The sequence below is a fragment of the Artemia sp. Qi Xiang Cuo genome, chromosome 10 (genome assembly GCF_049724085.1).
Source record: "Artemia sp. Qi Xiang Cuo chromosome 10, ASM4972408v1, whole genome shotgun sequence".
NCBI lineage: Eukaryota > Metazoa > Arthropoda > Branchiopoda > Anostraca > Artemiidae > Artemia > Artemia sp. Qi Xiang Cuo.
This window is the reverse complement of record NC_142803.1, coordinates 59,970,987-59,997,970: the sequence shown is the minus strand read 5'-3', so window position 1 is coordinate 59,997,970 and position 26,984 is coordinate 59,970,987. Positions and strand designations below refer to the sequence as shown.

Here is a 26,984-nt window from a genome sequence, read left to right as displayed (position 1 = left end):
ATAACTTACAACCCTTGTCCTTGGGTTCAAGGGGTTGTGTCCTAGAAATACCTCTGGCGGTTGACCCCGGAGGCATTTTTATACGATCTTTAAACAATTTTGAACAAATGACTACCTGAAAATTTCGATGAGATGCATTTGCGGAAAAGAGAGCATGGAGAGGGGAGGGGCTAGTTGCCCTCTGACAACTTTTGACTATTAAAAACGGAACTAGAACTTCCAATTTACAATCAAATGAGCCCCCTCCGAAGATTATACGACCACTCTTTCCATAAAAACCTTTTATGCCCTACGATCACTTTTGACTCTAGAGAAAAAAAATATAGCTTCCAATTTCCAATCAAATGAGCCTCCTATAAAGCTTTTATGGCCACTCCTTCCATAAAACGTTATATTTTCCGGGATCATAACTTATAACCCTTGTCCCCGGGCTCTGGAAGGTTGTGTAGACCCCGGAGGCATTTTTTATGATCTTTGGACAATTTTGAACAAAATGGGTATCCTAAAATTTCGATCAGATGCATTTGGGTAAAAGAGGCTCTGGGGAGGGGCTAGTTGCCTTCCAATCACTTTTGACTCTTAAAAAAGGCATTCGAACTTCCGATTTGCAATCAAATGAACCCCCTCCAAAGTTCTAACAACTACTTATTCCACATGGATGTTGAGTGAGGAAATGAGTGAGTGAGTTATTCAATGAGTGAGTGTTTGTGAGCCCCTCTGTGAATGTAAAACTTTATATGACCACCCCTCCATAAAAACCTTAGCATGCCCCTAGGGCATAACTTACAACCCTTGCCTGAGGGTTCTGGGGGGTTGTGTCAACCCCAGAGGCATAGTTATATGATCGTCGGACAATTTTGAACAAAATGGCTATCTAAAAATTTGTGTATGATGCATTTCGGGAAAAGAGGACGTGGAGGGATGGGGGGGGGGTTCGTTGCCCTCCAATCAAATGAGCCTTCGCCCAACTTTATGCGACCACTAGTTCAAAAGAAACCTCACAGGCCCCCTGGGCATAACTTACCCCACGTGCCCCAGGGCTCTGAAGGGGAGGGGGGTATTGTTGATCTTGGAGTCTTGTTATCTGATCTTAAGACTATTTTGAGCAAAATTTCAATCGGATATATTTGGGGAAATGAGGGTATGGGGAAGAGCTAGTTGCCCTCCGATCACTCGGGACTCTTAAAAAAGGAACTAGAACTTTCAATTTCCATTCAAATGAACCTCTTCTAAATTTTATACGTCCCCCTTTCATAAGAACCTTATATGCCACCGGGGCATAACGTACAACACTTGCCCACGGGTTTATTGAGATTGTGTTGACCCCGGAGTTTTTGTTACTGGATCTTTGGAGTATTTTGAACAAAATGACTATCTCAAATTTCGATCCGATGCCTTTGAGGAAAATAGGGTGTCGGGGAGGCTAGTTGCCCTCTGATCACTTTCGACTCTTAAAAACGGTACTAGAACTTCCGATTTTTAATCGAATGAGCCCCCCCCCTCCCGCCTGCCTAAGCGTATGTAAACTCCACTTCCATGTGAAATAGCGTTGCCTCGGATATTGTGAGAAACATTGAGCTCAATATAAGGACTGTTTTCAATAAAGTGCTAATTATATTCTGGTCTTTAGAAAGCATGGGGTTGTCAGCCCTACTACTTTTAATTTCTGCTTGTTTCGAGTTTAACTCGATTATTTATTATAATTTCGGTTCGGTTTGGTTCTCATTTGTTTGTTGATGATTATCTGTGGTAGTTTGACGCTTGGAAAATCATTTGACTTTGTTTCTGCTTATTTTTGGTTGAGTGTAGCTCTACTTTTCTTTGAAGAAGCAGCCCTATCTAACTCCGGCCATTACCCTGAAGCCTTTTGTGTTTGCTTCATGTGTCTAGACACAGCACTCAATGTTCACATAGAATGGTTTTATAGTTTGGGCCCCTTTTTCTGGGATGCCCTAGTGTCAGAAAATTTTTCACGGAGTTTGTCTATTAACCGAGACGAGCGCCTTTTTGAAGTCTATAAAGACAAGATATAAATTGTTTCTTCGTTCACAGGATTCTTATAGTAGAGTACGTAGGACAAGGACGTATGAAAATAAGAGAGGAAAGGAAATAATAAATGAAAAATAAAATCAAATAGGTGAGAAAACGAGGCTTTTGTCAGCCAGTGGCAAAATATGAAGACGAAAAACATTTAAATATTTTGAAAAGGACCTCCGCCAAGTCGTCCTCAGTGCTAAAAAAAACAACAAAATCTAACCTTTCAAAGTGTACTTGACAAAAAGAGAACAGATACTGAATAAAAACCAGCTGGGAATCAATGAAAAAGGATTTACCAAAATGAATGAGCAAGAATTTTTTACCTTGCAATAATTTTAGCTTGTCTGCAATTTAGGTTTTCATTTATATACCGATAGGTTCTCTTAAGTTAGACTGGGTGAAAATATTGATTGAGTCTTTTAATATTAAATTGTTATAAATTGGGCTTAATGAAATATCTCCTGTGTCTCTATTTATAGCCAAATTTCTGTATATATATTTTTTTATCTTAATTACCTCTTTAAAAGAATGCGGTAGGCCATTTACAGTAGATATTAAAGTTGCCTCCTCAAAAATAACCAAATATGTAGGATTTTCAAAGACATGCAGGGCCAAGGTGGAATCAAAGTTGTAATTTTTATTTTCGAATCTCAGGGACTTCTTCTATTGAAATTTTGTGTTTATGTAAATATTCACCGAGCTGTTGATGGGTCCTACCAATGTAAAATTTCCCATATGAGCACGGGACTCTTTAGACACCACTACCCAGTATAAGGTCAGTTTTATCTTTTCCTGAGTTGAAGAAAATGTTAACTTTTTGGTCAGTTTTGAAAGAAACAGAGAGAGTATGTTTTTTTTTTTCCCAAGTTTTGAGATGTATGGTAAAGTGGTGAAAGTTTTGTTCTCAATTGCCGGAATAACTGAATCATGGGGGACGGGCTCCCTATTTTATTTTTTTATCTTTTTTAATCGTCTATCTATGATATTTTTAATAAGGTTTATTGAGTAGTCATTGCAGAGTAGAATATCTTTGACATAATTTAATTTAGAATTTACATGATTACCTGAACAGACTTTTAGAACTCTGTCGACCATAGAGATTATTACCCCTCTTACTGTATATAGAAAATTACTGTATATAGAAAATAGCTGAAAATAGCTTGCTTAAAGCTGAACTGAAGCCTGATTTATGCATTTCAAAGTTTTTCAGAGTTACGTGGTAGTTTGTGTACTTTTTCTTTATGGGGGCTTTTAGCTTGACTCGAAGTCTGCAAAAAAAACAAAAAAAAAACGCTTTCTCCTCTGTATGCCATCATGTTCTCATCTCTTGCTGATTGGGAAGTGGCCTTTTGGATCCTTATCCTGTGATCACGGAGTTTCATGACTGTTTATGTATATCTTTGTGAAAGAAAGGGGTTCCACCCACTGTCACTTTATTTTACTGGGCCATTTCAATAACAGTCTACCAAATTCGTTTTTTCTTCTAAACTCAGATTGTCAAGACTCCATTGCAGAAAGACCTGCTGTGCCCAATTTTCGTTTTAAAATTTCGCTTAATGCATGGAATTCTATGGAATAGTGCATCCTTTAGGGGTCCATTGACCTGTATGCATTGGCGTAATTTCATCAAAATCCCAGGAAGGGGGGGGAGGGGGTGGGTAAAGTTGGAGCGAATTTTTCAAAATCTAGTGAAAATGAGAGTAAAAATAGAAAAATGACCCATTTGGTACCATGAAAGTACTATATAGTACTATAAAGATACTTTATAGTACTATAAAGGTAAATATATACTAAAGAAAACTGATCCGTTTCTGTTGATGCTTTAAGCATCAACAGGCTTATATTAGTTTTGACAAGGTTTTTGAAGAAAGTTAATTTCAGATTGGGGGGGGGGCAAACTCGGGTCTAGGAGTGTACAAACTGAGGTCTGGAAGAAGCAGTTGCCCCCCCCACCTATCCCATAGCAAATAACGCCCCTGCCGGTATGTAGAACTGTTACATTACAATGTCTTCTACATCATAAGCAGGGCCATAGCATGCTTTCAATGTCATTTTCGCATAGTTCCTATTCAGTTGGGCTGTCATACTTCTAGTGTTTATTGGTTTCCAGCTAATGAGTGTCCTTGCAACGAGTTCAGTGACAACAAAGATCAGAAGAGTGGATGCAGAGATGAAAAAGGGAAGTCCAAAAATAACGAGCGAAGTCCATGTATATTTCTTGCATAATTAATCCAAAAACTAACAAAAATTTTGGTAGATTTACTAGCACTTACTTTTCAATCAAGTTAAAAAATTTCAAGCAATAATTTTGCTTGAATGAAATGTGTTGGAAATACATTTTAATGAGTAACTTTTCGGTGACTTCTGTTCACAGTAGCTTATCGGCAACCATGTTCTATAAATTTTCTTGGCACAATCAATCAAAAAAAATTAGCCTAGCTTACTCTTTTTCAAGAGTATGAATCAAACCTTGGTTTTTAAATAGTATTTATATGATATACTGCTTTGTATAAAACTTTTTTGCCCAAAGGATCCTTAAATCATTTCCCACTCTCTCCTTTAATGCTTTAAGATGCATATGTAATGGGTATAGTTGAAGGCTTCCACCCTCATCAATTCCTCAGTCTTTAGGCTAAAGTTTGATTTTTTGTTTCAGTTATTTAAGATGATGTTTAAAAATACATTTTTTTATACTTTTTAAAAAAGCATATTATTCCCACTAAATGGTCCTTGTGTTTCAGGGTCAATTAGCCTAGAACAAAAAGTCAAACTTTAGCATAAAGAGTGGGGGGTAAATATTTACCAAATCATATTATTGACTTACAATCAAAGTAAAAATACCACTTGATGCCTTTTTTTATGCTCTTTCTAAATATAATAATCATTCTTGTCAGAAATGAATTGTACCCCCACCTCATAATACAAATTCAGGGTATAGATTTGCACATTAGGGGGTTGGGGTATATTTCATTTCTGATGTAAATGGGAGGTAAGTTTAAACTTAACCCTAACCTCCCTAATTTGCAAATATTTACCCTGAATTGGTATATATTAGGGTGGGGTAAAATTCATTTCCAACAAAAATGATTATTATATTTGAAAAGAGCATAAAAAAAGGCATTGAGTAGTATATTCACTTTATTTGTAAGTCAATAATATGATTTGGTAAATATTTACCATGTGGGGTATTGAGGAAGTGACAATCCCCCTCATATAAATAATAATTTCTGTTTGTTTTCAGCTTTAATGTCCCTCCTCACTTTTTGTTCAAAAAAATTTCTATTTAATATTATCAAAACTGACTGAGGATTTCACCATTACTTTATTCATGAAATAAGCAATGGGAAAGGAATATTACTTTTCAAAAATGTCATAAAAAATCTGTTTAAAGTAGTTTTAAAAGGTCTGTTCCCTATCACTTGCAAACATAAATAAATAAGAATAAAATAGATGGCTTGGTCTACAGAGCCAACAATCAACAAACATATAAAGACTAATCTACAAACATATAAAGACTAATCTACACTGAAGCTTAAATCCATTAACTAAGCTGAAAGGTTGACTGAAATTTAAGGAAAAAATTTGCTTTAATTAAACTTGGAAATTATTATTTTTATTTTCAATTGGTAATTTGCCTAGTATGATTTTTTACTTTGGTTGAGAAAGGCGCAACATAGCCTGAAGTAATCTTACAGAAGGATTGGTTGACTTAGAAGGAAACACAAAGTGCATAAGAGTGAATAATCTATATTGAACATCCTATTCAGAACTCCAAATATAATTTTCCCCTAATGTTACATATTTGCTTCTTTCTTGCCTAGTTTTTGAAAATAGGTAAAGGTCTAAAATAGCTTCTCTTCAGAAGGTGACATGCCAAAACAGAAGAGAGACAAGTTTTAATTTTAAATTTTCTTTGTGTGTTTTGGACTATTATTACCAGGTCCCCCCACTCATAATGGTCTTGATACTCCTAGGCTATTCAGTTAAAATTATACAATAATTTACTAAATCTTAATCAAGAACTAAACAAAAGGAAATAAAGTTAACAAATAGCTGCTGTAAATTCTGAAGAAAAAGTTTCATCCAGTAAATTTTTATGAATTTCAATGCAGAATCAGGGCTCATGAGAAGCAATAACCATAAAAATCTGAAAAGAACATTAAAAACATGGGTGAAATTTTAGTTTAGCTCCTTTTGGCTTTCTTGGAAAGGGGTTAGGTTATGAAAATGAAAGTTTTAGTGATGGATGAACCAACTAAAGTATAGCTCAAGAAGGTAATTTGAAGTAACCTACCTCCACTACTCCCTATATAGGCTATAATGCTGAGTGTTGTACATTACTTCTTATTTTAAGTCAAAATTCATCCTATATTACTGTTATAGTCATAAATCAGTGCTTATGTTACACAATTTCAGGTTTTAAACTTGTTTATTAAAGTATGACCAACAATCTTATTTCCATTTGATAGGCTAGCAATTCCCTTTATTAATTACATAGCTTGGTCTGTAATTACAGGATCTTGATATTACAAGATTGGGTAAAATTCTGCTTTAGCTACTTTTGGTTATCTTGGAGAGGTTAGATTATGAAAATGAAACTTTCAGGGATGGGTCTACAGGCTAAAGAAGTCCAGGAAGGTATTTTGATGTATCTTCCTCTGCTCCTTCTCCCTCTAGAGGGCCCTGACTTTTGGTGATCTTTAAAAAACTGTATGTTATAAAAGTAAAACCTTGCAAAATAGATCTTCTGCTTAACTAAAATACAACAAAATTGTTTTTAGTTTCACAACTTTGTTCAATCCTAATTTATAAGGTTTTAAAGATATGAAAAGACATTTCCTAAATTTTGAAAGAAAACTTTAATATGGCTTAAAATTCTACTTAAGTAATAGGAATTGCATTTTCAGAAGTAAGGCATGATAAAAAGAAACTGATAACTGAAAATTAAGGTAAAATGTTGTTTTGTCAAAATTTCAGTAGGTACAGACCTGTCATGTAGGCAAATTTCAAGACCCTCTAGAGAGAGAAGGATTGGAGTTAGGCACTTTAAAATACCTACTGAGGACATACTTTAGCCTATGGATTCATCCCTGAAAGTTTCATTTTCCTAACCTAACCCCTTTCCAAGATAGCCAAAAATAGCTAAAGTAGAATTTTACCCAGGATTTGTCTACTTGGAAGGAAACACTAACTACAAAAGAGTAATTGAAATGTGTTGAAAATCTTATTTAAAATTTCAAATATGATCTCTTCACTTTACATTTTTGCTCCTTCCCTGCCTAATTTTTAAATATAGGCATTGGTCTAGAATACCTTCTCTTCAGAAGGTTAGGCTACATGCTAAAACAAAAGAGAGATCATTTTTGTGTTTGGGACAGTAAATCAAATCACCATACAAATCTGAAAAGAACATTAAAAAATAGAAAATTTTCAAATTAGTTTTAAATCTTAATATAATCTTAAAACATCAACATATAGCACAAACTATATATTTCCCTTACACTTTCTGTTTGTTGAATTTATCAATATTGATTAAGCTTATGGGTATTGGATTGAAATAAAAGAGTTCTGTAGTGCAAGATACATAAAAAAAATATATAATTTGGTTTGACTTTATATTTGCACATAAGTAAGAGTTAGGGGGTTAAGTAATATGAAGCCCTAAGTAATGATAGGCTATATGTAAGTATTTTAGGGCCTTTTTTTCAGGTTGAAGCAGTATAAAAAAATAAAGAAACAGAAAAATGGAATAGAAATTATATATATATATATATATATATATAAAAAAAATATATATATATATATATATATATATATATATATATATATATATATATATATATATATATATATATATATATATATATATATATATATATATATATATATATATATATATATATATATATATATATATATATATATATATATATATATATATATATATATATATATATATATATATATATATATTTAAATATATATATATAAACAGAAAACTAAGTAGCCATTTTTCAGACCAAGCCATGGTTCAGCTATACACAAGACTTGTATATAATGATTCTCTTTGTTGCTTGTCTTCTAACTACAGACAATATGAACCTCTTCTTAACATCTTGGCATCATTACATGTTCAATACAACTGCTTTGGGGAAAATACTAATACGTCCTTGAAGTAATAACCTTTCTATATTGGTCTTTTGGCCATAAATGGCAATATTTCAGTTAAAAAAAAAACAATAAAAACTAACCGGTGTTGAGGCTGGTTCCTGTCAATTGGCATGTGGCCAGCTTGTATATATTTGATTTTTTTTTTTAGTAGCCACATCCAAATGATTCATAAATGTTTACTACTCTTTCATCAGAAAAATGGAGGGCTTCAAAGGGAATGCATAGAAATTTAAGGGTCCCAATGACTTTTAATTAACATTTTCGAAGTTTATGGCATCTGTGTAGGTTTATTCTGAGTTTTGTGCCACATATTGTTAGTTTTGAAGATTGTCTTCTTCTTCTATTTCAGCAAACATGGTCTTTTCGTTCAAGATTATTTGAAAAAAAACTACGTTTTCTAAAGAGTTAAAGAGGCTGAGTTACAAGGTCGAACCTTAAAACGTACAGGGATTAGGAGGCACAGTTGGGGGCTGCCGCCCCCAAACTCCCGCTTTCGCAGCCTTTAAATAAAAAAAAGTTTTTTAAACTGAAAGTAAGGAGCAACATTAAATCTTAAAACGAACAGAAATTATTCCGTATATGAAAGGGGCTGTGCCCTCCTCAACGCCTTGCTCTTTACGCTAAAGTTTGACTTTCTCACAACTCTTTTTTTTAAACAATAAAAACTTTAGCGTAAAGAGTGAGGCGTTGAGGAGGGCACGGCCCCTTTCATATACGGAATAACTTCTGTTCATTTTAAGATTTAATGTCGCTCCTTACTTTCAGTTTAAAAAACTTTTTTTTATTTAAAGGCTGCGAAAGCGGGAGGTTTGGGGGGCGGCAGCCCCCCAACTGTGCCTCCTAATCCCTGTACGTTTTAAGGTTCGACCTTGTAACTCAGCCTCTTTAACTCTTTAGAAAACGTAGTTTTTTTCAAATAATTTCTGCACGTTTTTGTACAGTTTGTTACTTATTATTGCTTGACTAACTGTTCGATGATTGTGTATTATTTTTTTCTTTCTCGACAGGGTGTTTTAAGGGTCGACCTTGTAACTCAGCCTCTTTAACTCTTTGAAAACGTAATTTTTTTCAAATAATATAAAAAAGAAACTGAGTTTCTTTTTTAAAATTTAAATTCAGTATATAAAAAATTTTCTCTAACGGTGAATCGAACCCGGGTTTTCCGCCTGAAAGTCAGGAGTCTCGACTGCTGCACTAAAGAGACACAATTGTAATTGTTTTTAGTAATGGGAATCTATTTTTGACGCAAGCAAAACTTGATATTTGTTTTTGGGAAACAGTGGAAGGAGTGATCAGATTGAGCTGAAATTTCGAGGATAAGCTCCCAGGCCCCAGGAAAGCTTATCCTCTAAATTTCAGCCCGATCAGACAATGCTAAAGGGGGGTTGTGGTGGGAAAAATTAACACGGGCTATTATAGGAAAACAAGGTTTTTCGTAAATGTAAATTCGGGGGATAATTTTTTTGGTCTGAAAATATCAAAAGGCCCTAACAGGTTGAATTCTGCGTCGAATGAGTCCTCATTCACCCGGATCCGTTGCCAACTGTGGCCTGTAGGCGTGGCTAAGAAAAAAATAAATGAATTTTAAGTGGCTATATTTGGTTTTTTGAAAATAGGGAAGGAGTGATCGGATTGAGCTGAAATTTCGAGGATAAGCTCCTGGGCCCTAGGAAAGGTTAACCTCTAAATTTCAGCCCAATCGGACAACGTTAAAGAGGGGCTGTGGTGGGAGGGTCAAAACTTCCGGCCCAGTTTACCCCATGAAGATAAAGTTGGAGGAGGATGAAATTTTGCAAGTTTCTTAGTTTGAGCTTGGGCTACAAAATGCGATTACTGCCGTCTCTCTGCGACCTTTAGGACCTGAAATCGCTTAACATTGTGGTGGGTCGCCTCTTTATAGAGGCACAAGTGGGCCTCCTTGACTATCCAGCCCTGTTCCTTTTGACTCACTCTGAGATTTGAAATGAGCTACTACAATGTTTGGTCCTTATTTATTGTGAAACTGCTTAGATATCTTGCAGTAAATATTTTTATTTTAGGAGTTTGAATCTGTGGCATTAAGCAAAATGGTCATAAGTCCACTTTTTATGATTTTACAGGAGAGTAAGAACAATGAAAAAATATTTCTCACAAATCAAAATTTAAAAAACTTGAAACTTTTGAGACTGATTCCTAGTTTATTTTTGGAGCAGAATTCGATGGAAAAGTTTAAATTGCTGAATTGTTTTTTATTTAGAAGATAAGGGACTTATGACTTTTTTGCAAAATGACAATTTTAAAAATTTGACTTTTTTTATTTGCAAAAAGGGCACAAGTCCTTTCAAAGTTTTATTTCTTTGCTTACAATTCATCAATTAGATACAAAAAAAGCGTCGTCTGGAATGTAGTCTTGAAGCGCATTGTCATACAGAAGATTTCTGAAGAAACGGTGGAGATCCTCTGGGATGAAAGGAAGAAGAGAGATGAGGTCATCGTACTTGGCTTTGCTGATTGTGTGGCCATTGGGAAATTTCGGGGAAAGAACTGGGATAGTAGAAACTCTACCCCTTTTTCATAAATTCATGGTTCGGAATGGCTTGTCATTCTTGTGGGAAGTTTTGAACTGCACTATTCCTAACTCTTTGTGTACCGGAACCAATGGATGTCAGTCCACTTGAACTCTGTTTTGTCAACGTCAATGTTTCTTCTGACAAAGACTCTCTTAAAGAATTCAGCAAATCTAAGATTTCATCCTTTTTCATTTGATGAGCATTCATAGATATCTTAAATCTGGCTGTCCTGATGACATTTGCCCAGTCTGCTGGCACATTGATTTGAATATTGGTTGTGTTCTTGACCTTCTTTATCCTTGCATGATCCAAATCATATTCAAGATGTGTGTGGCCTGGTTTGAGAAACTTCTGGTCAATTACTTCCAGCTCTCCAACAGCAACTTTGGAAATAAAGTAAGATAGCATCCCAGTAACAATAGAGTTTCTATTCTGACCACTGCATTTGTCAGAAAAAAGAATGATGTGCTTGAGATTGGGCCGAATTTTACCAAGCAGCAAGAATAAAGTGGAAGCAACCTCACTAGCTCCCTTTTCTGACTGTCCCTCAAGCCACAAAAAATTGTGGGATTTCTCTCCTTCTCCTGAAACATGCACTGTTAAATTATTTGTCCAGAGCTGACGCTTATAGAATACTTACTTCGCCTTAACATCTGGGGTTGGAAGGCATTGTTGCATGTCAAACGTCCAAAGTTCCAAAGTTCCTCCAGATTTTAGTGCTTTTTCTTTGTCTTCCTTTTTTCTGTCATAAGCTAGTTTGAAGGCATTGTCACACTGCTCTTTTTTAATGATTACAAGATTTCCAGGATCAGGATCTGCCTGAATTTTCATTTTCAAGCTTTCACATAGGCCACAGGAATCATTGGCTGGAGGTTTGAATCCAAGATTGATGTGTTCATGGAACACTTTCTTATAGTGACTGATCGATACATTCTTTCTACCCTCTTCTTCACACTTTGCCTTGTAAAGGTCGAACATTTTTGTAATATTTAAATTCGAGGATAGATACTCTCTGGAGGCATGGGCTCTTGAATAATGCAACTCAAAGGCCGGGAAAGAGTTTATGTGTTTTTTGATAAACTCCATATCAGTTTCTGGACACCTGTTGTACGCTTGTCTCTTGGGGGTTGAATGCGGTGTCTGGATCACACCAAACTCAGTTATCTTTGAAACTATTCCTCTCAGTTCTATATCTGTGATGTCGAATGTCCCAATAAAACAGGTTTTACAGACAGTTTCTACTTCTCCAGTGATATTCTTGAGCGTGTACTGGTAGGAAGCACTTCTTACCCTATTGCTCTCGTCCACTCTCTTTTGCTTTGGTTAACCTTTTCTAATCAGTCCAGCCAAAAACTGCTATTGCACCAGTTTGTCACCAGCTTTCCAATTAGAGTCAAATATTGCTTTCCTGGCTGCATTATCTACTCTATCAAAACAGCTCCCCTTACATTTTCCAGAACAGTCTCTGAAAGTTCTAGCACTATGTACTTTCTTGGAGAGGGTCATGTACTTTTCACCCTTTGCTTTCAACCTTCTTCGTTACTGTCGGGTCAGCTCATGGAGCTTTTTTCGTCCTTTCTTTCTTCCTGAAGACTCGCGAATTCCTGCTTGATTGTTTCCATCAGCACCGTGGTTTGCATTCGAGTATCCTTCAGCTCTGCATTTACCTAGCTTGTATCTTGATAGTTGCTCTCAGAACTAGGGGTTGCATTCAGGTTTTCCCCAGAGCCATCTGCATTTCTCTGAGTAGTATTCTGATTCTCTGACTAAACAAATGAGAATCTCTCACTATTTGTCAGTCTATTTGAAAGTTAGTGCCAAAAGTAAAACTAAACAAGTAAAACCAAGATAAAAGCTCAGTTCTTCATCCATACAACGACAATTCAACAAGGGCTGGATGAAGTTTCAAAAACCGGCTTATTAGCAGGAAGTGAAATGTCGTTTTACAAAAAAACTGGTTTATTAGTAAAACCGAGGTTTGGATGGCGGTTGGATGGCGAAAACGAACGCAATGCGTGATGTGATTGTAGCCAAAACCCTGTTAAAGTTCCTGTATTCCCCAAAATCGAATAAGTGCCGTGTCAAGTGAAAACATTATGAAGTATTTTATGGAATAGATTCAAAGCATTCATTTTTTTTCATGATGATATTCTGCATAACATTATTTCAATAAAAATATTCTATTGCAGTACTTTGGTATGTTTCCATTATTTTTAGGGTACACTAGCAACTGCAACGTTTAGATATGAGGTCTACTAGAGACTGAGATAGGTTAACAGGATTTTTATCAAAGTCTGAGAGAAATGAGCTGTTTTTTTTCAAATTTACAAAGACAGGCCAGCAAATGGTCAGACACACAGGTGCAGTAGATTTTCATTAGAGTCGGGTTTACCAGAGTCGGAAATACGTGTATAAGATTTTTACCAAAGTCTGAGAGAGATTAATTGGATTCTTTTTTTAGCTAGACCTAAGAAGTAGGTTTTCAAGAAGAAAGTTCAACCTCTGTTCTGAATTTTTCCAAAAGAAAAGAAATATCACACTTCATTTCTGAATTTTCCCAAAGAAGAAAAAAATCGATTTTTCTTCAAAAGTTGTGTTCTAGATTTTTTCATAGAAGAGAAAAAATTTACACTTCAGCACTGAATTTTTCCAAAGAAAAGAAAAAAGTTACACTTCTAATCTGAATTTTCCCACCTGCGCTGCAAATGTCACCATCTGGCCTTGTTCCTATGCCTTGAGATGGCAATTATAAGAATGTTTTTGCTTATATATTTGTAATAAATCTAATTTTACCATACAAAATTGGTCTTAGATTTTCATAAAGCTGGGTTAAGGACTAAAAAAAGGGGTTTGCTAGAGTCTGAAATATGTGGATAAGGTTTTTATCAAAGTCTGAGAGATGAACCGGATTCTTTTTAGAGTTGGAGACATATGAAGTGGGGATTTATTCAAGTAAAAAAAAGTTTAACTTCTGAATTTTTCCAAAAGAAGAGAAATGTAACAATTCACTTCTTAATTTTTCCAAATAAAAGAAGATTTCTGTTCCAAATGTTTTCTAAAGAAGAGATTGAATTTCAATTTCGCTTCTGTATTTTTTCTAAGAAAGAGAAAAAAGTTTCGCTTTTGTTCTGATGTCTGATTTTCCAAAAAAAGAGAAAAAAAGTTCCACTTCTGTTCTGAATTTTCTCATCTGCACTGCAAAAGTCACCATCTGGTCTTGTTGTTTTGCCTTGATATCTTTGCTTAAGGGAATTTCTTGGCACCATTCCTACAACACACAGTGATTTGACATGGTTGCTTGGCATTTTTTGATGATATGTCAAATTGGATACCAAAAATGGAAGGAGGGACCTGCCCTGTTTTTATTTTTTCTGGGTTAAGGACTAAAAAAAGGGGTTTGCTAGAATATGAAATACGTGGATAAGGTTTTTACCAAAGTCTGAGAGATGAACCGGATTCTTTTTAGAGTTGGAGACATATGAAGTGGGGATTTATTCTGGTAAAAAAAAGTTTAACTTCTGAATTTTTCCAAAAGAAGAGAAATGTAACAATTCACTTCTTAATTTTTCCAAATAAAAGAAGAAAAAATTCAATTTCTGTTCCAAGTTTTTTCTAAAGAAGAGATTGAATTTCAAATTCGCTTCTGGATTTTTCTAACGAAGAGAAACAAATTTCGCTTTTGTTCTGACGTCTGATTTTCCAAAAAAGAGAAAAAAAAGTTCCACTTCTGTTCTGAATGTTGTCATCTGCACTGCAAAAGTCACCATCTGGTCTTGTTGTTATGTTTTGAGATCTTTGCTTGAGGGAATTTCTTGGCACCATTCCTACAACACACAGTGATTTGACATGGTTGCTAGGCATTTTTTGATGATATGTCATATCGGATACCAAAAATGGAAGGAGGGGGCTGCCCTGTTTTTATTTTTGTATGTTTTAGAAGGTTTTAATCTTGCATGGGAAAATATATGAAACCACTGGGTGAAGGGAATAACAAAAACCTTATTAAAAACTATTTTTTTTAGATGCTTAGCCTTTTTTAACAGTAAAGGGCTAGGCACACGTAGCTGATTTCTGGAACCGATTTCAGCAAGGGTGTATTCCCATCGAGTGATTATAAGTAATGACGCTAAGAGGCGGGGCTTGGTGACGTTTTTCGGTGTATTAATCATCATTAATTACGTTCTAGACAAGGAATGTGCTAGAGCTTTAAAGCTTTAGGCATGTAATTAATCGTATGTAATGATTATCGTAAATTAATCGTAAGTAATGATGAATAATCACCGAAAAACATCACTCATACCCGTCTTTTACCATCATTAATTAAAATCACTCGACGTGAAATACACCCTTGCGGAAATCGGTTCCCAAAATCAGCTACGTGTGACTAGCCCTTAAAAGGGAATATTTTACAGAATCACTGGAAATAATGGCAAGACTCGTTCAAGAAAATGTTTTAAATTCTATGCCCTTTTTAACAATAAGGAAATATATAATTAAAGAGGAAAGATATTGAATTGGATCAAATGTTTTGCTAAAAGTAAAGAACGATCTTAAAACTTAAGAGTCAAACCTAAAATATATGAATGGGGCTCTGTTTTTAGAAGGTAATTTTAGAAGGTTTTAATTTTGCAGAGGAAATTATATAAAACCACTTGTTGAATCAATAAGGAAAAAGCATATTAATGAAAATGTTGAATACATTACATTGTTTATGCTCGTTCTTGTCAGATAACTAAGGTTCTTGGACTAATTCAGTGGCGAGTACAAGATTTATCAATCAACAAATTTATTTATGATGTCGTGGGTATACTTACAGTGAATTTCTCAGCAATTATGTAGACAATCCTTGATTGAATGACTTTATAATTGAAAATAGCCTTTCCTATCTGTATGATTAAGATTTCTATGCCCTAAGAATAAAGTGTCTTAATAATGTTTGAAAATTTGTTATTAATAAAACTTGTATGTACAATTAAAGTCTTCATTCTTTAAATTTCTTCTTCCACGATGAATCTTTAATATATTTCACCTTAATGGTTAAGGCATCTTGTATCCTATGTACATCTGTAGTCATTAGGTACACCCGTTCAAGATTGTCTAATATAACTGCAAAATTCTGTTTAGTGAAGAGGAAAAAACAGGGTATTGACCGTATAAGAAGTTGTACCATATCCTAACCATAAGGGTGCTCTTTTTATCATTTCAGTGCTGCCATTCCCTTATCTTCCAATAGAGTAAACGCATTCATTACTAAAAATATGCTAAGAACTAGATAGTTATTTACAATGTTGCCGCCTTGATAATATCCACTAAAGTATTACATAGCAAGCACATGTGCCTCATATATCAATCATCAATAACATTGTTGGATGCTAGTGCGCGCTGACTTGAATTGCTTGCTAAGGGTTTGCATAGGTAAACAATTAACTATGATGTAACATCAAGTGGCTTGTGCTCGGGAGCAACGCATTGCGTAGAATTTATTTCCTGGAATATGACAACAATGATTTTTTTTGGCTCTGTTATTTAAAGCACTATTTCATGGCGAAATCTTTGATGACGGAGTATGAAGGTTCCCTGAATCAAAGCACATCTTCTGTAAGTGATTTGGGAACTGCCTTGATGAAACATTTCGAGGGAAAACGCCTTGAAGAACGAAAAACAATAATACGTGCCTTTAAATTGTATGAGTGAACAATTGACTATTACGTAACACCCACATGTACATAATCAATAATACCAAGATCTTGAAAAAATAACGCGAGGAAAATTTCTTGAAGAAAAAGTAATCTTGAAACAAACAAACGGAAATTCGAAGAAAAAGAAATTCCGAAGAAAAAAGACGCCTTGAAGAAAAATTATTTAAGTATTATGTAACACCCACGTTTCCGCAATACGTAATCCTTAATTATATCTGGGGGGTCCCCACTAAACTAGTGTCTCGTGAGCTCTAGCAAAACAAGTCTTGCAAAATTAAGTCATCCTCATTTAATTTACATAGATAAATAATTACGGGACAACCAAAGAAGTCTCGAAGAATAAACATCCAGTATGACGTAACACCCACGTGTGGACAATCAATAAAACCTTCGTCTTGCCCTGAGGTAATCAACGTTAAACCTCCTCGTAATTTACGGTAAAGAAGAAAACAGTAGCGCCTATGTTTCTGGTTGTAGTCATTGAGGAGATACTATTAGTAAAGATTAGGTTTACTTCATTTCTGGTAAAGAATAATATTTTTTCTCCCAATGACTTTGGTCTCTTGAATGGCTGGTCAACAGAGCAAGCAGTAGTTGCTCTACATCATTTTTTATCAGAGGTTATGGATGATAATTATCTGGCGGCAACTATATTTTTTTTACATTAAAAAGCTTTTGATACATTAGACATCCTAATCCTTTTTGATAATTTGGAAAATATAGGAATTCTTGGAATAGCTCCTGATTTATGAGATCATATTTATCTGAAAGAAGTACTAAAGTTCAAGTTGATGACGAATCATCTCATATTTTTCCACTAGAAAATTTTTGGGGTAACCTTGGTGTGCTGTATTTGGGCCGATGTTTTTCACTAATATAAATTATCTTCCAAATTGTGTGTCTTCAGAAGCAGAATTACTGATATTGCTTACGGATGACACAGCAATTAGTTTGAAGGTGGGCAATGAGGAGGACCTATGGTTGTCCCTCGAAACTGTTGCTTTGAATGTAAAATCTTGGTTTCATGCTAATCGACTAACACTTAAAGGAGGCCCTAGACAGTCAATAATTTTTTCCAAATTTCTCCGTCAAGTAATTGACTCAATTGACCGTCTAGGAACCTGTTTGACGTTTGAGTCAAGCGTTGACGGTGATCGTTAACGTTGACGGAGATCCTCCTCACTGCCTGCGTTCAAACTTGAGCGTTGACGTTGACGGATATCCTCCTCACTGCCTGCCTTCAAACTAATCGCTGTGTATTCTGCAAACAATATCGGTAATTATTCTAATATATATGATGTCAGCCTCTTTTGGTATATATATATATATATATATATATATATATATATATATATATATATATATATATATATATATATATATATATATATATATATATATATATATATATATATATAGCGTGTTTAGTGAATAAAGTCGTCAAGACTCTTGACCCTTTTCTCAAACTCAAAATTTTTATATTTTAATAGAGCTAAGATGTTTTTTAACTATATATTAATTTTTGTTATTTTAATTCATAATATATGGAAAAACAGTTGAAAACTGATGTGCCAGGTGCTTTTGCTTTTGTTTGCTTTTTTTTATCCACTATTTCTTTCATTTAAAAAAAATAAATACATTAAGTTCCTTTGCTTCTGAAATTGCATTTCTTCATATTTAACATATTTCCTTTACCTGACTCTCTCTCTCCATAATCATGTTGTCGTGGTAACAGGCTTAGTTTAAAACAAATTCTTCACTGATTCTTGACAGCAGGATAATATAGATGGTGACTGTTATTGCTCATATAAAAAAAAAATAAATAACAAGGCACGCAATGTAAGAAAAAATAAAATAAAATTAGGGTATTTAATTTTTTCAATTATATTTGCCACGATGGCAATTGTGTCACAGCCTTATTCTAAATCTTAAAAAAAAAACTTTTAACTCCGTTGACTACTGAAGGAGTTGAGCCTTTCCTTTTAACTGTATTAAGATAATATTTGCTCTGCAGTGTTTAAAAGTCATTATTAGTCATCAATCCTTATGTCTTTTGTATTTTAGGACTCTCCTGACTAAAATCTGTGTTGTTTCCAAGTTTCGATGATAGTATTGGACTTCTGATAATTTGCATTAACTTCGTTTTTCATAAGATTTTTCATGGACTTGCCACAAATTCCGAAAACGGATGATCCCATCACTGTTTCTGATGATTCTTTCATTAAAAACGGTAAGTTGTACAGTTAAGTTTTCTGTTACAGAATAAAAGAAAAGTTATAGCTTTATGTTTAATAGACAGAAAGGGCCTGTACAAGAATTATCTGAATGATAGATCATATGAAAACAAAAGGAATGTAAAGAAAGTGGAGAAAGCATTAAAATATGAACTAAGGAAGTGTGAAGTGCAGGACATGGATAAAATTGCCGAGGATCTGGAAGACGCAGCTTGAAGGCATAATAGTAAAAAGTTGGACTGGTATGTTAATAAATTAAGAAGAAGTTGTCAATCCGGACTTGTCTCAGTTAAAAATAGGAACGGGGCCACAATTAGTGATAAGGAAAGGGTTAAAGAAAAGTGGGCAGAACATTTTGAGTTTGTGCTAAACCTTGATAGAGTTGCAGGAAAAGATATAGAGTAAATTGAAAAAGTTTGTGATACCTTGGACATGAAGGAAGATTTGTTTTGTGAGTGAGAATTAGCGACACTACTAAAAGGATTAAAAAATAATAACTGAAGATTATGAATATAATTTTTGAGAAAAGGAAAGTACCCAGCGATTTTAAGAAAACCTTAATTATACCATTGTATAAGAGACATGTGACTGCGGTAATTATCGATGCATTAGTTTGGTCCTTGTAGATAGCAAGTTACTCAGTAATAACATACTTTTTAGACTGAGAGATGCTGTAGACAAAGTTCTAAGATAAGAACAGTGTGGTCTTAGAAATGGTAGAAGATGTGTCGACCAAATTTTTAGTCTTAGGTTAATAATTGAGAAATGCCTGAGTTATCGAACACATTTGGTTTTCAGTTTTACAAATTATGAGCAAACGTTAGATTCTGATGATAGAAGAGTTTTAGTGATGATATTATCCTTGTATGGTATTTATTAAAAACAAAATTTCCCAAAATAAGTTCTCTTTAAAAAAGTAAAGAACCAAAAATGAACAAAAATATAATAAAATAATCTACCAAGCATATAACTACCACAAATCAGCTGCAATAAATCAATGAAACCCAAAGTACCAAAGTAAAATCAAATACCTAAAGTAAATTGCAAATTTTTTCCTGGCTTTTAGAAAGCATAAGGGTTTTGAACCCTACTCATATTAATTTCTGCTCGTTTTGAGTTTGACACGGTTATTTATTGTAATTTCTGTTCGTTTTGGGTTTCATTTATTTATTGATGCTGATTTCGGTAGTTGTATGCTTGGTAGTTTATTTGCTTCTATTTTTGTTCATTTTTGGTTTAATAAAGTTCTTTACTTTAAAAAAAAACTTATTAGGTGGAAATATTTTTTCAAAAGTTAATTTCTGTCCGTTTTATATTGATAGTCTTTTTCAGGGAAAATTAAAATATTAGTTTCAATTTTTCCGGTTTTTTTAAAGAATGTATAGTTTTGCCTGCTATTTGTATGCTGGCAAAACTTTTTCGGCAATTTAAAACAACAAAAACCCTTTTGAAAATCATGACGCAAATAGTAGTAAAAAAGTGTTTAATAGTAGTCATATATATCCTAAATTTCAACTTAATACAATTACTGTTGTTAGTTACAATAACCGTAAAAGCTGCATTAAATGTATACACACAGTGTCTTCAGGCTTGTTCAAAATCCACAATCTATGAAGGTAAAATTTCCAGATAATATTTCTGTTGTACGGATGACAACCTGCCACCCGTGTGCAGGTTGTCAAAAGGGCATATCAACAATATCTTAGGAACAGTTTCGTGTGGGAAATTAAAACTTACAACGCTTGTTGAGGGGGGATGGGCGTGGGAGGGGGGCTTAGTTGCCCTCCAAACATTTTTACAACTAAAAAAGGCACTAACCCCTTCAATTTCCAATTGAATGAGTCCTTATTGAAGTTTCTACGACAACTTCTTCGATACGAAGTGCCTTGTTCTAAAACCAAAAAATTAAAAAAAAATACATTGTGCCAACATCTTTCTGTACTTAGGCAGCGCTATTGTGCTGCCTATGATACCAGACAAATACATTAAAGTGATTAGTGCTATGTAGGAGAATAACTCAGCTGCGGTCAAGATTGGAAATGCGGTTAGCTGCTGGTTTCGTGTTAAATCAAGAGTTAAGCAGGGTTGTGTTCCATCCCCTTTGTATGGATGGATCATTTTGATGGATTTTGTCTTAAGGAGCACAGGAAAGGCAATGGGAGACCACGGAATCAAATGGAGAGAAAACAAATCTCCTGGGATTAGATTTAAGCATCCTAGATGAAAGTGTGAGCAAAATTAATGAATTTTTGGAGGTTTTGTGAGTTCAAAAAAGTCACTTAGGCTAGGAATAAGAGAAAATGAAAAGGTGACGTTAGGTAACGAAAAGATTGATCAGTGAGACAGCTTCACTTACCTTGGTAGTATTGTTTTCAAAGACGATGGAAACATTAAAGAAATTAAAAATAGAATAGCCAATGCTTAGGGTGTTTTTTTTTTTCACGGTTAAAAAAAGTTTGGAAGAATAGGAAGATAAGTCTGCAAATAAGATTCAAATTTTGAAAGCTACAGTGATGACTGTGGTCAGATATGGCTCTGAAGCATCGGCGCTCCGAAAAGCGGATGAAGATTTGCTAGATGTTTTCCAGAGAGATTGCCTGCGGATTGTTCTGGGTACCCGGCTTACTCACCGTATTTCAAACACTAGGCTGCCCAAAAAGTGTGGTTTAATCCTGCTTTCTAGGGCTATAAATCGAGAAAGGTTGAGATGGCTAGGGCATGTTTTGCCGATGAAGGAATACATATTGCTGAATTTTGTTCTTTTCGGCGAACCGTCTAGGGCTAAACAGATAGCAGGTCATTCGCGGTTGAGGTTGGAGGGTGTCATAAATGAAGATTTAAAGGAAATGGGAACTTCCTGGGAGGCTTTAAAGAGGGAAGCATTGAATAGAGTGGGATGGAGGAGGAACATGCATAACTGTTTTGACCTCTGGTGGCTTGGTACTGCGGCGAGTTGTTAATAGTAGTAGGCGTATATGTACTTGGATCTAACGATTAAGAGCTTGGGGGTGATAAAAGTGACTTTTTTGTGATGCAAAACACTTTTAAATTAAATTTATCAGCTTTAATTTTTAAGTTTCGTGGGACAAATTATCATCCGGTAGAAAAATATTCCGTCAATCTTTTTCTTGGTGCAGATATGATAGAACGGAATATTTCTCCCAAAGCAAGGGTAGTTATGGGGGGTTCAAATGGGAATATCTAATCATAATACATGTAAAAGAGGAATAGAGTTAATTGAGTTCAGCTGCTAAACTTTGCGAGGCTATATTTTGTATTTTATGTTTTGGGAACTAATGCAGAAAACCACAATTGATTAGGATTTTTTTTTCTTAAAATTGTCTTTTTTTGTGATTGTTAAGCCGTAAAATGTTAAGTTTTTTAGTTTTGTATTCAATACGTTATCCTTAACTTACACTTAACCAGCAACTCCTTCTATGCTATGATTTTTTTTGTTATAAATTTCAGGTTTTTATTCGTTTTATGTGAATGAATTTTGTCTAGTGTTTCTAATTTTCTTTCGCTCTATGAAAAGTAGATTTTAAAAACGATTTGTGAATAAACCTGCCTATCCATCTGATTTAATGTGGACATATAATGTCTGTATAATTACATTTTTACACGTAACTAGAAAGAGAAAAAGCTGTCATGTTTGTTTAGAAATATTTACTGTAAAATTTTTCTATGTCTGTTTAATTTAAATTTTGTTTTAGAAGTTGAAGATGCATTACCAGGTGACAGCGAGAAGCCCTTTCATTTTCCAAACAATCATTTGTCACCAAAACGTGAAGATGTTCCTTTGCTTAATTTAGCTAGCATTTCAGGACCATGTAAATTTGAATACGACACCCAGGAATCCAAATGTTCCAACAATGAAGGTACATCCGAAATAGTGTGTTTTTGTTGATTGATTGGTGTTGGATAATATTTTATTTGACGAAAATAGGACAATGGGACTTAATATTAAGATGGAACTTTTGTTTTATCTTATTCGCCAAACCGTTTTTGTAGTTTTCTAAGAATATTTTTTAATTTTCACTTGAAAGTGGTTGTGTAGGTTTTATTATTTTTCAATAAGCTTGATAATAAGCCTTAAAATTATATGACACAATAGATTATACAATTCATATTTATAGTGTATATATTTCTTTATAAATTAAGAGATAGATCTGTCTGTTATTTTGATTCCAAGTTGAATTTGAAATAAGTAGAAAATTAATTTTTTGATCTGATCTACCTAGAAGCTAGATTGAACTGCCTATCTAGCAAGAAGAAGTAGTAAGTCTGATTGGATTAGTTGAAAAAGGGATAAATCCTTTTAAAAGCCAGTGAAAAACAATGAAAAAAAAATACCGGATATTTGCTGACGACGGTGTCACTGAATGTGTTACCGAAATATCTGGAATTTTTTTGTCATTTTTTAACTTTTTATTAAAAGGATTTATCCCTATTTGAACTTGCATTTGTAAGACCTGAGTAAAACGTGACTTTCATCGTTTTTATTCAATGCCTTGCGGCGACTCCAAAAAGTATTACCTTCAACAAATGATGTATATTTAATTTGCTCTTCCTTTTTAGTTACAATAATTCCTAATATTTGTTGTAATATTTCCGATCCTTCACTTATAATTTGGTTTACCCCTCGGTATGCTTTTTGAACGTTTAAGGTTTGATTTTCCTTATTTTTTTTAAATTAGAAAATCTAATTTTAAAAGCTAGTTATAGTATCACCTTGAGGGAGAGAAGAGGAATCGAAATTAAAATTAGTTTTTTTTAATTCTATAGACTTTTCAATTTTAGGTCACTTTTCACCATACGTATCTGGACTACACTTACAGGAAAATACGCCACTACTTGTTTCAATGAATCCCTCTTCGAGCGGTTTCTCAAATGGTTGTGCGTCTGAATCGGAAGGAAAAGGCCTACCAAATCAGACAACAGGTTTGATAAGTTGCCTGCAAATTAAAAATTATAGAAAATTGGAAGGATATCAAAGAACTCATAAAAAGAAAAAGATATATAGATGTGAGGTTTGTGACAAGATATTTGCTCGAATGCATTATTTGAACCGGCACCAAAGACAGCATACGGGTGAGAAACCGTTTAAGTGTAATGTTTGTGATAAAACCTTTTCTGTTGCACAATATTTGAGCAACCACCAAAGAACGCATACGGGTGAGAAACCGTTTAAGTGCGATTTATGTGACAAGACCTTTTCTGACTCATCAAATTTGAACATTCATCAAAGAATTCATACGGGTGAGAAACCGTTTACGTGTGATGTTTGTGACAAGACCTTTGCTCAAGCAGGAAATTTGAAACAGCACCAAAGAGTACATACGGATGAGAAACCGTTTAAGTGTAATGTTTGTGACAAAACTTTTGCTCATTCATCATATTTGAACACCCATCAAAGATTGCATACGGGTGAGAAACCCTTTAAGTGTTATGTATGTGATAAGACGTTTTTTTATTTGATAGATTTGAACCGACATCAAAGAATTCATACAGGTGAAAAACCGTTTAAATGTGATGTATGTGACAAGACGTTTTCTCAAGCAGGAAATTTGAATACACATCAAATAACGCATACAGGTGAGAAGCCGTTTAAATGCGATGTATGTAAAAAATGCTTTTCTGTACTAGCTAGTTTGAAGATGCACCAAAGATTGCATATGGGTGTAAAACCGTTTAAGTGTGATGTTTGTGACAAGACCTTTTCTCAACCAGTAAATTTGAGTAGACATCAAAGAACGCATACGGGTGAGAAACCGTTTAAGTGTGATGTTTGTGACAAGACCTTTGCTCAGTCATCAGATTTGAACATTCATAAAAGATTTCATACGGGTGAGAAACCGTTTAAATGCAATGTATGTAAAAAATACTTTTCTGTACTAAGTAGTTTGAACAGGCACCTAAGATTGCATACAAGTGAGAAACCGTGAAGTGTGATGTTTTTGGCCAGACCTTTTTTCAAGCTGGACCGTTGAAACCACATCAAAGAATTTATACGGGTGAGAAACCGTTTAAGTGTAATGTTTGTGAGAAAACCTTTGCTCAAGCAGGAAGTTTGAACAAGCACCAAAGAGGGCATACGGATGAATAGCCGATTAAATCTTATTTATGTGAGAAGTGTTTTTCGCAAGCTTGCAGTTGGAATACACATCAAACACTGGATACAGGTGAATAACCTATCATATGTGATGTGTTTAGAAAAACTTTTCTGATTTTAGCAATTTTCACAGGTATCAGAAAGCGCATACAGGAGTTTCAGAAGATTGCTTTAAGACAAGCTGTATTCTCATTGGTTTGTGGCTATTGTTCTAACAACTAACTAGTAATAATCACTTTTTTTTCAATTTTTTATGTGTTTAGTTTCTTTTGCAATTTCATCATCATCCTGTGGAAAGTAGTGATATATATTTTTCTTTTTTGTAACAAATGTGATGAATGTAAGAAATTCCTTTCTGCATCAAGATTTTCGTATGAGCTCCAAAGAGTTCATACAGGTGAGCAACTGTTTAAAAGATGATTGATCCAATAAGTACTTGACTGGACTATTTTAACAAGCACAAAGAGTACATACAAGAGAGACACCATTTAAATGGGATTTGTGCAAAAGAGTATTTTCATTTAAGTCGGCTCTGAATCAGCATCAAACAACCTATTCTAGAAAAAGCCTCTCAGTTTATAGACTACAACAAGACCTTTGGAACAATATTGATTTTTATTTAAAGAAGAAAATTTGATGAAGAGCTGAAGCTGTTCACGTTGGCTAATTCTCATATTTAAAGTAGCACTTTTGATATTTATATAGTTTTCTGGTTATTCTATGTTTTGCAAGCTAAGCTTGTCTTTTCATCCAATGATCACACGAGCCGAAAAAGGCAAATCCTTATCTTCCGAAAAAATTTTCTCTTAAATTGATAATCTAAAAAGAAACAGAAGTTAACTTCGTCTAAAAATAAAATGCATAATAATTAGGATTTTTAAGCAACCAAAAACTTGCGCAAGAAAGCAAGATATAATGTTTGTCATTTGTTTCATTTAGTTCCACAAAAAAAAAGATTAAAAGAATCAAAAGGCTAAAGAAACGGGAAACATGGATCAATTGACAAAAACAAATTTGAGGCGCATGTGTTTTTTTTCTTCCTTATAAACGATCCTAACTGAATTACTCCAATTTTGAAAAAAAAACCTGTAAGATAAATGTCAGCTACAGGAACAACACTTTCTTTATTGTTTTATGCAAAATTATGTATCTTAGGACCAACGAAACCGAACCGCACAAAAAAACTGAAAACATTGTTTTGTCCATATATAATGTTCGAAAAGACCCGAAAGCTTTGTTTTTGAATGGCTGGGAAATTCTATTTGTCAGCAGTTTCATGCTGAAAAATTATATTTCATTTGAAAAATCCAATGTATGTGCATTGTCAGTTTAATATACATATGCTGATATTTATTCCTTAAAATCTTGATAAATTTTTGATTTCTTAAAATTATAAGAGTAAAGACATTTCAAAAATAAATTATAAGTTAAGTACAAATTATATTTTGGCTTTTAGAAAGCAAAGGGGCTTTGAACCCTATTCATGTTAATTTCTGCTTTTTTTAGTTTGACTCTGCTATTTACTTTAATTTCTGTTCGTTTTGGGTTTCATTTATTTATTGATACTGATTTGTGGTTTTTGTATGCTTGGAATGTGTGTATTTTTGTTAATTTTTGTTTTAATGGAGTTCTTTATTTTTTTGAAAAACTCATTTTGTGGAAATTTTTTTTTTTAATTAATCTCTTTTTGTTTGATATTGACATTGTCTTTTTCAGGGCAAAAGAAAATAACAGTTGTAATCTTCACTGTTTTCCTGTAAGAATGTATGGTTTTGTCTATTCTATATATGCTGGGCAAACTTTTTCCATAATATTTAACAACATTACGTATTTTGAAGATCATGACACAAATAGTTATGTTTAATTTAGTCGAAGGCTATACATCCTTTACTAGACCTGATAAATAAAAGTTAATATCATTCCCAAAATATTATATCTATGCTGTTTCACAGCCTGGATACAATTACACTCTTTTGATTTAGTAAAATTTTAAGAGCAAAAGTAGAAATAGAAGTAGCCTCGAAAATTTGAACTTAATACCATAAGTCAGGGCTTCCTAAACCTCTTCCATTCACGCCCCATTTATGATTGCAATTTTCCTGGCGACCCCATATAAATATAATTGAGAGACAAATAAATATTTTTGGATGATTCATTTATTAGGTGACAATATACATGTACA

At 34.0% G+C, this 26,984-nt stretch overlaps 1 protein-coding gene across 3 annotated transcripts; it reads left to right on the top strand.

The window, feature by feature from the left end:
* The first annotated feature begins 4,447 nt into the window (after nucleotides 1–4,447).
* On the top strand, nucleotides 4,448–26,373 carry LOC148947968 (uncharacterized). 3 transcript variants are annotated; one of them, XM_089095610.1, is made up of 4 exons: nucleotides 4,448–4,493; nucleotides 18,521–18,686; nucleotides 22,404–22,568; nucleotides 23,491–26,373. In XM_089095610.1, the coding sequence occupies exons 2-4, from the start codon at nucleotides 18,617–18,619 to the stop codon at nucleotides 24,633–24,635; spliced, it is 1,380 nt and encodes a 459-aa protein (XP_088951736.1). In that variant the 5' UTR covers nucleotides 4,448–4,493; nucleotides 18,521–18,616; the 3' UTR covers nucleotides 24,636–26,373. The 3 variants fall into 3 exon arrangements, with proteins under 3 accessions (XP_088951736.1, XP_088951737.1, XP_088951738.1); XM_089095611.1 differs by having other exon boundaries at nucleotides 4,483–4,521; XM_089095612.1 differs by lacking the exon at nucleotides 4,448–4,493 and adding an exon at nucleotides 6,295–6,312.
* The last annotated feature ends 611 nt before the right edge of the window (nucleotides 26,374–26,984 follow it).

What these genes read in the sequence shown, in the direction of transcription:
- LOC148947968 (XM_089095610.1), top strand. Translation starts at nt 18,617, where the DNA reads ATGGACTTGCCACAAATTCCGAAAACGGATGATCCCATCACTGTTTCT. An exon ending in TGATTCTTTCATTAAAAACG is followed by an intron (nt 18,687 to 22,403) that starts GTAAGTTGTACA and finishes ATTTTGTTTTAG; the next exon opens with AAGTTGAAGATGCATTACCA. An exon ending in CAAATGTTCCAACAATGAAG is followed by an intron (nt 22,569 to 23,490) that starts GTACATCCGAAA and finishes TTTCAATTTTAG; the next exon opens with GTCACTTTTCACCATACGTA.